The sequence below is a fragment of the Melopsittacus undulatus genome, chromosome 12 (assembly GCF_012275295.1).
Source record: "Melopsittacus undulatus isolate bMelUnd1 chromosome 12, bMelUnd1.mat.Z, whole genome shotgun sequence".
Classification (NCBI taxonomy): domain Eukaryota; kingdom Metazoa; phylum Chordata; class Aves; order Psittaciformes; family Psittaculidae; genus Melopsittacus; species Melopsittacus undulatus.
This window is the reverse complement of record NC_047538.1, coordinates 21,707,074-21,719,951: the sequence shown is the minus strand read 5'-3', so window position 1 is coordinate 21,719,951 and position 12,878 is coordinate 21,707,074. Positions and strand designations below refer to the sequence as shown.

Here is a 12,878-nt window from a genome sequence, read left to right as displayed (position 1 = left end):
CCAGGACTAATGCAACTGCACAGAAGGAGGAATGTCTTTTCCTTAGGGTGAAAGCCAATATCCCTGAGGACCTCTGCTGATCTCCCTCAAGATTTTAGGATTTGAATTCATGCCAATATACGCTGCCAAGCCAAAAGAGAATAAATGACATCGATGGCACTGCTGTTCCAAGGCTAAGTTTCATTAAAAGACTATCACAAAAACTAAATAAAGCCAGGCACTGAAAATAACAGCATATCAACATGGACAGAAAACATACCAGGACTCTGTAATGCAAGTGAAATGAACAATCTTCTCCCAGATGAGAGATCAAATCACATTGCAAAGAAAATACTCCATACTGTCATTTTCTGAGCAAGCAGAAAATATTTGTAGAACAGATTGATCATTACATGCTATAATGATTTTTTCTTAATTATTTTTTTTCCCCGATGATACAACCTCGAGTGTAAGAAAGTGGAATCTTGCTGCCCTCTAGCGCTAGAGATGCCAGCTCCATGCATCTGACCTGCTCCTGGTTAACGGACATTGAGGGTATGCATTACCTAAACTCATTGGTATTTTCTGTGTTCAGCACTGCACAGGCAATACATTCTCCAAATGCTTTCATGCAAATTTTGAGATAAAGGTTCAACACTCCATTTTAGAAGTGACTTGTATCTGTTGCTGCTTGAGATGTGCACTAAAGGCTTTTCAAAGAAAGCAGAATATATACTCAAAGCTTCCAGGGCACATTAATCAAGCTAATTTTTACCCTATTTTACACAAAGCACTTCTTCCCACACTAAAAGAGTTAAATAAGTTAGTGAGATTAGCCTGAAATGCCTCACCTTGCTGGCAAAGCTTTATGGAAAAGACCAAATGAGTGTTGTTCAGGTTACCCACATCAGGGGCAGAGGAAGGGACTACTTATGCAAAGAAACTGGAGTGTAGCTAAGTAACCTGGAGAAGGATTTGAGAGGGTAGGGCCTAGCCCCAGATAACTGTTGCATTGCTGTTCATTTGCAGATTTAATGTAGTAAAAGCTCACAAAGACTATGAATTCCACCTGAAAATATCCCAACAGTGACTTAGCTAAAGATACCCAATTTGCAATGCTGAATGTCATTACTGACAACTGAAGCATGGACTTGTAGCTAATAAAAATCTGGTGTACTTGGGTGTGCCAGGAGGTGGCAGTAAAACTAAAGTGAACAGAATCTGCCACTTCATCCCTTTATTTGTATGAAACAGGGATAGCTTTCCTGCAATAATAAGGCTACTCACGTTAATGCCAAAGTCTGGTGACGTTGAACTCCAGATAGCACCGATACTTGCAGCAGCCAGCATTGCTTCCACTGCATGAATGCTGTTTGGTAAGTAACCTATGGCAGAATTTGAATAGTTAGAGATGGAAGTGAAAACAGTATCAAACCTTTCAGTAAATATAATGTATTCAATAGCCAGTTTGAACAGACTTTTCCTAGGCTGAAGCATCCTTTAAAGTTTTCCACACATAATGTCCTCTTCTGAAGTCAAATCAGTTACATGAGGAACTGGAAGCAATTCCCCATATAGTTGCATTGAGGCTTATATCTACAAGGTTATTCCCACTTTACAAATGTTTTTGCTTCATTAATGACTTTCAGGTTAAGAGGGCAGCACACTGACTACAACAACTGGGAGGGAGTACATTTGTGGTTTGAATTGGGTACATGGAGACTAATAGAGCACCGTGGAGGGGAAGAGAACAGGTTTTTCAGAACAGCCACTGGAGAAGGAACAAGAATCTGGAAGGAAACATTACAAAGAATCAGTTCAAAAGCACAGATTCAGCTTTATAGTACCAGAATCTTGAACACAAACAAGAAAAATGAGTGTCTTGGCTGATAAGGGAACAATACAGAAGGACAATCCCCAAAACATCCACACAAAAATGTAGCTCTTCGGGTTTATCTCAACAGCTTGAAAGATTTCAAGATTAACATTCCATTTATCAAGGCACACAGAAGAAATTACTGTCAAAAAAGTTAGATTTTCAGTGGGCTGAGATTGACCTCAGCTGATCAGAATCCAAAGCACAGATGAAAACATGCAACTGAAAGAGATCAAGAATCTGGGGTTTCAGGTCACGCTTCTTAAGTAACCAAAAAGATGCCCATGTCCTTTAAAAAATAAAAGGCATGACTAATTGTTGTACTTGGGCATGTAATTATAACTCAGCACTAGAAAGCAAACTGAAATGGCAATAAAAATGCCTTCCAACTTCTTTAACACAAGCGGTGAGCATTGACAGATCTTGGACTGCAGTGCATGTTGCAAGTGTTCCACAAGTATCTACCAGAGAGCAGAAACTCACTAGTGCTGAGCACTCCTCAAAGAAAGATTTATGTATGTTCTCTTCAATAGAGGAACTAAGATGAGAGATCTTCATAGCAATTTCTGTACATTAACTTCATCAAGAAGGAGGGTACTGAGCTTGACTTCTACCAGTTTGCCTACACAGCTTGAAAAACATCTATCCTTTTTCAGCTGTGTATAAAGTAGACTTTAAAAATCAGAATTTAAACTGAGATTTGTTTTCTTCACAATTCAAAACCAGTAAAATCAATTTCCTTAAGCCAGCTTGACCGCTCCAGTTAATGTGTGAGCCGTTGTGCTTTGGGGTATAGCAACTGAGAACAGCTTTATGGCTTGAGCCCAACAACTCCTGGAGAAAACACAACTGTGAATAAAAGCTTTACACCATGTTAAGAGATAAACTACTCCCTAGAGCTGCTTTTTGTAGTGTTTTGTTCAGAGGAGTTCCTAAGTACATAAAGTGCAGCAAAACCTCATGCCCATAAAGGCATTACTTACTTTGCTATTTCCCCCCTAGAGACAAGGTTTACAATACACAAAGTACAGTATCCCAAAATTTTACAGATTTTTCTTTTAAAAGAAATGTTCCTCCCTGAAAAGTAATTTGAAATTTTAAACATATGAACTAGAACAGACTGAAATGGCTTTTTGTGCAATGAAAGCAGCTCTTTTCTAATGGATGCCACTGAGCCTTTCTTGGATGGGATTATCGGGAGGCCAGAGAGCAATGAAAACTGAAAGATGTCTCTTCATTCTTTGGAGCAGTTATGACTATGTCATAGCTTACAAGCATCAGTTCTACTATAAGGAAGTTCTCCTTTACACCATCCCTATAAAAGCCCTCAAGGCAAGAACTCAAGTCTTTGCTTAGCACTGTGATCTTAGTACTTTGATTACTTAGCACTGTAATCAAATAATTACATATTTCTCAGTTGGCTTTGAGGTGGTGATAGAGTTTTAGAGGGTAGCAGCCAAAACTGCCCAAAGGCAACTTACTCCATGCTTCTGTATCCATACCCCATTACTGCAGGCAGCCAGCTTGCTTGCTCATTGGGAGTTTCACGTGTTTGTCCTAATCCCCAGCACCAGGTATTACAAATAAAAATGTGGATCTATTCTGGAAAGAGATCATCCAAACACAGTGGTAGAAGAGCTCTTGGTGCTTTTCTCTTGACAGCTCCCAGCTTTTCACACAAACTACTTCTCCTGTCTGACACAAACTACGTCTCCTGTCAGTCTTTCATATTAAAATGGGATTCTCAGAAAGAAAAATGACACATCAAAGATTCTGCAGATCACTGACAGCAACTGTCACGTATGTAAAACTCCCTGCATTTGACTGTGCCCCCTGAGGTAGCAACTGACTTCTCAAAGCATTCAGTAGGCTGACACAGGTCATAAGTGTCTAAAACTTGAACAGGAATATTGCTGACAGAGAATAAAAGTACAACTTTTATAGCTGGATGCACGCCAGGGGTCACAGAACAGTGACACATACAGAAGCTCTGTACTACAGAAGAATGATGGTACAGTTAATTTAAATATTCATCATACATTTGTTTATATATTTAAATAGAGCCTCCATGTTCCTTGATATGATAGTTAAGCTAAGGATCAAAACTAGCATCTGTCAACATGGGTAAAGTCTACAGAAGGTACTTGTCTGTATCTTAACTTACCCCTTTCTTGAAGCTGGCAAGAAAGGTGGAAACTAACTGCTCTTTTTAGGACGAGGAGAATCTTCATACCTTCTTTGGACATGAAAGCAATTGAACAGAAGGCTCCAAAAGCAGAAGTTGGGAACCCAGCAGCTAGGAATTCAGAGTATGACATACCAAAGGTGCGAGCAGCTCTCCTCCTGACTCAAAAGCATGTGTAAAGTCTCCATGAGGACAAAGAAAAAGTTTACCTTGACATAAAGCCTGTGACAAATCTGTAGCAGGACAAGTAGTATCTTAAAAACACCCTATGGATTTTCAAGAGGCACTTAGAGCCTGATCTGCTCAAGACAGCATTTTCTGTCAGCTGCTGTTTACCTAATCCAGCACAGGCTGAGATGACACCTGTGTTGTTGGGTTTATTGCAGTATTTTAGCAACAGAATAGGTAAAAACTGAAGTCCAAAAATTCCTGGTACAACTACACTGGAAACTATGTCAAAAGTCTCAACTCTGAGTGCTGAGAACACATTCCCTGCAAACATCTACTGCCTTCATCAAGTTGACTGAATCTGTACATGGAAACAGAGGCATCCAAGCATTTGAATAGTAAAAAAAGCCCCAAACTTGGACCCTGCATCAAAGACTGACTTTGAGCCTTGAAAAAAATGCATCAGAAGGACAGTAGGGAGCTACTGCCTTGTACTATTGATGTACACCAGCTCTCAAACGGATCAAAGACCACACTTCCAGCTTCTCTTTGATGTTCATACAGCCTTTCCCACTCCTGTAGGACTTTAAGGTGGTCATCCTACCTAACATTACTGTGGCCTGAGACTATTAGTAACATGCTAATCTCCTTACAAAGCTAGCTTTAAAACCCACGTAAGCAACAAGGGCTAATACAGTTACTATAGATAAAATACTAGCTTTAAACAATGTAATTTATTGATGTTTTGTTGAGGATTTTGAGGGAACACAGAATCATAGAATAGTTAGGGTTGGAAAGGACCTTAAGATCATCTAGTTCCAACCCCCCGGCCATGGGCACACGGGGAAGATTAGCTTGGTTTTAACTGCTGACTTGGAATAGAACAAAACTGAGTAGAGGGCTTTAATAGAAGTAACCTACCCAGAGATGAAAAACACAGATACTCCCAGTTTTATTTATTCCCACTGCAGTCATTGTTATTTGCCAAACAGATGACCAGTGGGAGACATTCTTCACATGTGGATCTGTGTAGCTTGCATTAGGTATTGCATCTGTCTCTTCCAACTGTCCCATTACCACTGCCAGTAACACAACACACCTTTAGAAGAGATACATTTTACCTCCCATCTGCTTCAATTATGTTTACTATTAACTGCTGTCTCCTTTGTGATGGAAAAGGAAGACTGGGATGAAATCAAGCTGAAGAAGTGCTGACATTGCTGCCTGTCCACCCACATTCACCCACCTGCACCTTTAATACACTATTACTGTCATGATGCAACCATGAATTGTATTGAACTAACAAGGGGATATGCTGAGTATAATGAAAACTTAAAGCAGTTTTCTCTTAGAGGTAGTAAAGCATGGAGATGAAATTCACAAGAAAGCAATGTTAATGGTCTTGTGTTCAATTCTAACAACTCAAGATTTTCAGTGATTTTAAGAGAAAGTGGCAACAAAGGGCATCAGAACCTGTCAGGCTGACTCGGTGTTGAGCAACTATAATAAAATTAAAGTATCTCCCTTCTATTCAAAAGCTGATTTCTCAGAGGCAGTAAAAGCATGTCCTGTTATTACTGCCATAAAACACATGAACAATCACCCTTCCTTCTGCCATCTGCTATAAATTTTGGAACAAATTAAGTCCCAGCAGATTTTGGCAAGCTTTGGAGAGCCTGATCCTTGATACAAGTGGGTGCAGCATTCAAACTTTCCCACCCAGCACTTAACATATCCCCCACATTTCAATTTGGGACTTGGAGAACAGCCTGCAGCCTGAACTTCTGACTGTGATGCTGCAGTTTAGCTCTTCCAAGGACTGCCAACATCCTCTGGCACAGGAGAGAAACATATGAAAGAAGTTGAGAACATTAAGATATACATTCCTCTCGCTAAATAGCTGAATTGCTGTTAAAAAGCCCATCGGATTTCTTTCACAGGGAAGCTCTCCCTACATTCTGCTGCAATCAATCAGTCAGGCTGCTGAAATCTGTTGAGTCAGGAGTCAAGGACTGGGTCCAGCAGGGGAAGGGAAGGAGTGGGAACAGCGCAACTGATGGGAGCTGGTATGTGTTCATCTGGCTGAAGATTACAAGGGGAAAAGTCACCAGCCAGGGTAAGAGGACAGGGTGGAAACAAGTAAAATGTGAGAAAATGCCCAAAAGAAAAAGTACACCAAGGTAATTTTAAAAGCCCATAAACATACCATGATTTTGAGGACAGAAAGAGGTTGTCTGGATTCATTAATCTTTTCTATTATCAAAAGCAAAGGGCTTTGTTATGGACTCTGAGCACAGTGCAAGCCTGCTTCCACAAATAAGCTATAACTGCTCATAAAGATGAGCTTAAGCTACTGAAAAGCTCAAGGGGCCCAGCACAGATACTTTGTGCCTACAGCAGCTGGGCAGAGAGGTCTCTGCTGTGGAAGTGCCAGATGGGAAATTCTGGCTTAGGAAATGCACAAAAACACCAAGGAAAAAAACAGAGCTGCAGCTTACTCAGAGGATGTGAGCTGAACTTGCTGCCTTCTGCATGTAAAAACACTGTATAAATAAGTGGTATCTATTAATACAATCTTTGTTAATGTAAATAAGAGGTGAGCCAGCTGCTAAAACAACGAAGAAGATTCAGGAGCCAGGCAGCCTCCAGTTGTGCTATGCAAAATGCAGTCCTTAACTAAAAGGAGCTGTTATTAAAATTATAATAGCATTATTAGCTTAATATTAGCACCACTAGCTATACTACAATAGCACATTTTCTCCAGCTACGAAGTGCATTTCTCCTGCATAGTACACCTTACAAAGAACTCCTCACAAGATGAGCACAATGTGAGAGCATCCTATGTAGTGTTTTCCCAAACACAGTATTTCTAACTTCACTAGAAGAGTTCTAGCAGTGATAACCAGGTTGCAGAGAGGCCTTTAATTTGCACTTTAGAACACAAAAAAGCTCATGCAGGACAAATTCTTCGATCTTAATTCAGAATGTATGCTCCCATTAAATGTGGCTGCACCTACTCAAACGTTAGCATTACATCTGTTACCCTAGTGAGCAGTATCTTCTTCCAGAGACTGAAAACCTCTTACTTAGCATCAGACATCAATACCTAATGTCTAAGAAATGAACTTCAATCTAAGAATTAGAATAGTAAAGAACAGCAGGCTCCTATTCACAGGAACACACTGAAGCTACAGCTGTTGCTACACACAGGCTTACAGCTACTGTCCTCCCCAGTGCATGTGAACACATATTATCTTCACACAGTTTTAATTCACATGAAATATGAAAACATATCCAGTAAGTCTCTTCTGCATTGTCCATCACTTTCCCACAACACATTTCATCATGTTATGGGATCTGAAACAGGCCAAAGACTCTTTTTGCCACTTACACGTGAGATTCAATCCTTTAGTTTAGCATAACCAACAACACATATGGAAGAATTGTTTTGGGTCCTGTTATGACTTTTTTACTTCCTTGTAAACTAATAAGGAATTAAATCCCCACAAGCAGCCTACAAAACAGAATACTTCAATACTATGCACAATTATGTATTGTTTTGCCAATGTCCTTGAGGCAATTTTAAAATACACACAACTCACTTTTACCATTAGAAGACAGGTAGTAAGAAAAAGCACACTTACATTCTAACTATTCAAACTTCATACAGTATAAGTTTTCCTGTTCTTTAGTTAGGTTTCAGAGACTGTTGCTCCTCAACAAGCTGACAGATACAAATGTGTCAACATTGAAAATGGAGACAAATTTAAGCATTAGTCTTCATTCTGACAAGCCTTCCTGACTTGCTGGATGGTTCATATCCATTAAGGATTTAGCTCTAATTCTATGTAAAAAGCAAGTCACTAGCTGTGATAATTAGATGTTCAGTTACCAGTTCCATACAATACTCTTGGCATATGCATAAAGTATGAGCTCAAGTGTATTTTACATTTGCAGGTCACATTAGTGGATTTAAACAATAATAATGCATACCCTTCTGTTTTTGAAGATACGGGCTCCAGTTCTGGTTTGTAACACACAGAAAACAAACCAGTTTCACCACTTTGGGTTTGCATCATATAAGAATTTACATATACTGAGGATAATGGCCAAGTATTGCTCAAAGAATATGCGATTCCCATAGTAAGATGGATATGCAACATCAGCAGAATCACCAGGTAGGAGTGAAGAAGCTCCAAGGATATTGAAGTTTAGACATGCACTACACTGACAGAACTGAAAAGCCTGTGTTATGGAGCACATGAGGCACAGAAATGAAGCAGTTCAGCTGGAAGGGCAAATCCAGCAATTCAGAATTAAATGGAACAAAACCGGGTTGAGTAACTCCTTTCTATGCCTTGACCATATACTGCATAAGCTGTTCACAAGACAAAAACCTATTTATACAGAAAGATCCACATGATGCTCTTTTGACAGGAAATAATATTCCCAAAGATCTTGTGAGTTACTGATCTCAGGGTTTTAAACTACTCATCTCTGCATTGAAAAATTGCTAATTGGAAAATTACTGCTCACTGGCTGTTCACTACCACAGTGCTGGAGGACACTATTCCCAAACACACTGGTGGCAGAAGGCAGTGCAAATCCATTTCTCAAGAACTGCCATTCGTACTGCACCATATTACCTGAGGCACCAGAACAGTCAACCTGGGACCAGAAGTCCCAAGACTGCTCCTGTGTGAATGTGCCAGACCCCGTGAATCAGGGCTCAGCTAGATGTAAAGTCTCCATCACTTCTGCTTCCATGGAGTGCTTATGAAGCAGTCCTTAGTGAAGTTATGAATGAGGTATTTTCCTTCCCCCTCCAGTGCTGAAGGACATGCAGGCTAATCCAGGTTCCTTCCCTCTAGAAGTGTATTTCATACAAATGTAAATATAGCAGCATAAGAGCCTTTTCTTCAGAGTGTTTCTGTGGAACAGTACTTCACATTCATGTTTCCATAGCCTTGACTACTCACCCAACAAAATTTCACCTCCTGTCCTTTAGAAAAAGCTACTTACCCACAATTCTGTCTCCCACTTTTACTCCCATCTTCCTCATGGCTGCAGCATACAAAGCTACAGCTTGTCTGAGTTCTTCAAAAGTAACTTTCACAATTTCTTCTTTGCCTTCCTCTGAGGAAAGAGGATTAAAACAACCAGTCAGAAATCCTGCACTGCAACATAGAGTCTAGTCCAAACAATTAATACTGGAAGAATATTAAGCTATTTCAGTAGAAGAGCTTCCATAATTATACTTTTTGCTTTTCAAGTTCCCCTTATACTTTTCTTTTTAATGGAAATCAAATATTAAATCAGTAGTATTCATCCAGTAGGCACAATGATAGGAACATGCATCTGTAGAAAGGCAAATGATTCACTGGAGAAAGGTGTGTCCTCAAAGAGTATTCGCAATGAACAGATTGCATTCACCAGGGCTACTTTCTACTATGAAAGGAACAACCCCCTTTTCACTTAGTTTTCTCATTAGGTCTAGGAAGCAGCATCAAGGTGCTAACTTCAGGTTTTACTACAGTGAGCCACTGTTAACTAGAAAATCATTCACATGCAGTTCCTAAGGTCTGACTTTCAATAAGCTTTTTTAAACATCTGTGCCTGCCAACATACCACAAAGCAAATAAACTAAACTGGACTCCATTCATCCCTGAACAGATCTGCAGGGTGCTTTCATTTTTGTACAGAAAGTCAGGTGTTATATAAGCTGTTAATAAACCACTTGTGAAACAAAGTGAACAAATCTAAATGTTATGAAAGGCAAAGTTTCTCACCCTAAGGATCCCTTCCTTTAATTCCTTAATGTGACTCCTGCAAACTATTCGGATTGGCCTGTTCCCAGTATCCAGCACTCCTTACGAAAACATACCAAGTATGTCACAATGAAATGTGCTGCATGCCCTGGTACAGCTGCCATCAGTCTCATTTCCTTAAACAGGAAACAGGATTTTTTTTATACTTTTGCCTTCCTAAACTTTCACCCCAGTAGATATGGACTTAAAGAGCGCAAGAGAGCATGTTGTGATGGCAAACAACACGTGACAATGCAATATGTAGCTCATGAGCTGTGCAGGGACTGCTGAGAGATTCTGTATTCCCATCAAACAGAAAATGGGATTGTGATACTGTTCCATGATTAAAGCCCCCAGGAGAAGGGAGTCACAAGTAAGAGATTTACAGTGGGAGCCAGTGACAAGTGAAATAGTTTAGTAAAGTTACATTTACACTCCAGTGCTGTTAGATCCACACTGATCCCACAGAATATAGTCCAAGTGAACATGCAAACCTGGCACATGTTCCCAAAACACCACTCTGACCCAGCAGCAAGGGGTTAACAAAGAATACTCCGACTTAAGAGATCTTAAGAAGATTAAATACAGCAGAAGGTCATGAAAAGAAGTGCAGGTGGAAGTCTGTTCACCACAGTGTGTTCAGTCCAGCACTCATACAGTATTCACTATGATTATGGGGCACAAAGCAGTGAGTTTCTGGTACAGCCCATGTTCTCCTAACAAGAAATAAGATCTACAGGAACAATGTAATCACATGTCAAACCAAATAATTCATTAGATCGATAATAATTCCTTCAATAATTTCAACTGAAAGCATTGAAATCCACTTTCTCTCAAGGTGCATGTTTAGCTTTTAACATCAACAAATCAATCACATCAATTCCACATACATTAAGAGTTGGCTCACTAATCAGTGCTTGGCTGTTGCACAAGATGTACTTAACTATGTTGATTTTTTCCCATTAAATAATACATAAACAGCTTTTCTAAAGGTCTCAAATTTGAGAGTGATGAGTTCATCACTTTGAAGCCAGCTTTCTGTTACAAGCCTCGTTTCTGTCAGACTTCACCAGATCAATTCTTATGACACCAAAACTGCATCACAGATTTTCCCATTCTCTCTGAACTGGTAGTTGATTATATATGTGTGCATGTTTATATGTATACATGCTTTTATACCTATATGATCAGTGAGGTTTCTCTCAGTACTTCTAAGGAGTAAAATGCAACTGATAAATATTTTTTTCACCAGTCAACTTACAGAAGGTAACTGTCTCCCCTTGTTTTCAAACAGCTATCAGAACAACAGTAATACACATGTAATGCAGAAACTGATCTCCACATATCGGAAATAACACTTGTAATACCTAAAACCAAAAACTAACACTAAAACCAAACAATCTACAGTTCTGCATAATTTTTGCTGCTAATAAGCTGTGAATCTTCACTGTTTATTGTTAAGCTATTAAGCACCACCACAGCTTGGTCAGTCTTATGTTAAGGATTAGGTCCAGGAAAAGGGAAGCTGAAAATACAGCTCCCTAAGGAAGGACTCACACACCTGCACAGAAGCTAATCCCATCTAACAGACCAGAGCAATTTTTTAAGTTACACCAAAGTGAGCAGACATAGGGAAGGGACTTTGTCCTAACATTGCCATCCTAATTATGAGTATTCCCAGATTTTGAGACTTAAATCTTCTCCACAGTAACAAAAAATTAAGACTGAGCTTTAGTGTTTCAGAAAGGTGAAATTCCAAGACTCCCATGCATGTAACTGTCATTTCTTTCTGTACTGTCAAAACCAGAGTTAATTCCACCTACACCCCATGTAACACTTAGTATTCCTAAATTTATCTTAGGCATAGGAAGAGCTTGGGAAGTACAGTATCAAGAAACAGTGTCAAAATACTTCCTGAAAGCAAGCATTAGACAAGTGTTCATGACAAATGTGAAGTGATAGCTCAAATACTGAGTGATGCTGAACACAGCACGAGCCCCACTACCTTAATGCAGACAAACTTATTCTAAGAAAACTTAGTTTAGTTTGTCATGGTTTTCAGAAACTTTTCAGAACTACATATATTCCCAGAGCACATTTTGCTGTTACTTGCAGAGGAAGGTTTCATATAAACAAATGCTGTTTCATAAGCACTATGAAGCATTTGAACTATAAATACAGGCCATTAATTCTTTCTTACTTGCTGCATACAGCGCAATCTTGTCATTGTCCTTGTGCCTCAGCAGGTTCTCTGCATAGTTCAGACGGCTGCCTTTAAACCATTCCGGGACATCTACAATGCTTTTGGATGTATCAACCACCTGAAAAATAAGATACAAATACATTCCTGGAAAACTGTGATATCGTTTTTCAAAGCACTGTACAGAAATCAGCTAACTAATTCCAAGCTTTTTATATACACTATTAGGCAAGAATAATTTCTCCTAGCCTCCAGATGGCAAACACAGATACTAGATCCTGTAATTACAGGCCTAGAATGATTAATTATTTGTCAACTCTCACAAGCAAAGACATCATTACAACAACACTAAAAATAGCTTCCCACTGACAATTCTACCCTCAGACCAGCCTTAACTCCACAAGTGAAGCAAACCAGTATGACTACATCCAGACCACAAGATACACACAAAACCACAGAGCACGCTGGGGTTTTGGATCTGGGAATGTCCCAAACAGGGACTGAGCAATATGGTTTTGTAGCTCTTTACCAGGATACACTCCAGCCTCTCTCTTATGAAAATCAAAGCACAGGCAAGTGTGAGTACCCATTTTTCCCAACATGAATCACATGACAGAGACCAACATCAGGAACACGGACAATGGGAATTCCAAACAACTCTAG

The 12,878-nt window shown here is 39.5% G+C and overlaps 1 protein-coding gene across 1 annotated transcript in view; it reads right to left on the bottom strand.

The window, feature by feature from the left end:
- AACS (acetoacetyl-CoA synthetase) overlaps nt 1–12,878 on the bottom strand; it is a 41,252-nt gene that overhangs the window by 21,301 nt on the left and 7,073 nt on the right. Inside the window, exons 3-5 of the mRNA XM_034068543.1 lie at nt 12,216–12,336; nt 9,231–9,344; nt 1,267–1,364 (exon numbers count right to left, since the gene is read on the bottom strand). Of these exons, the coding sequence (XP_033924434.1) occupies nt 1,267–1,364; nt 9,231–9,344; nt 12,216–12,336 (333 nt within the window). The remainder of the gene's footprint in view (nt 1–1,266; nt 1,365–9,230; nt 9,345–12,215; nt 12,337–12,878) is intronic.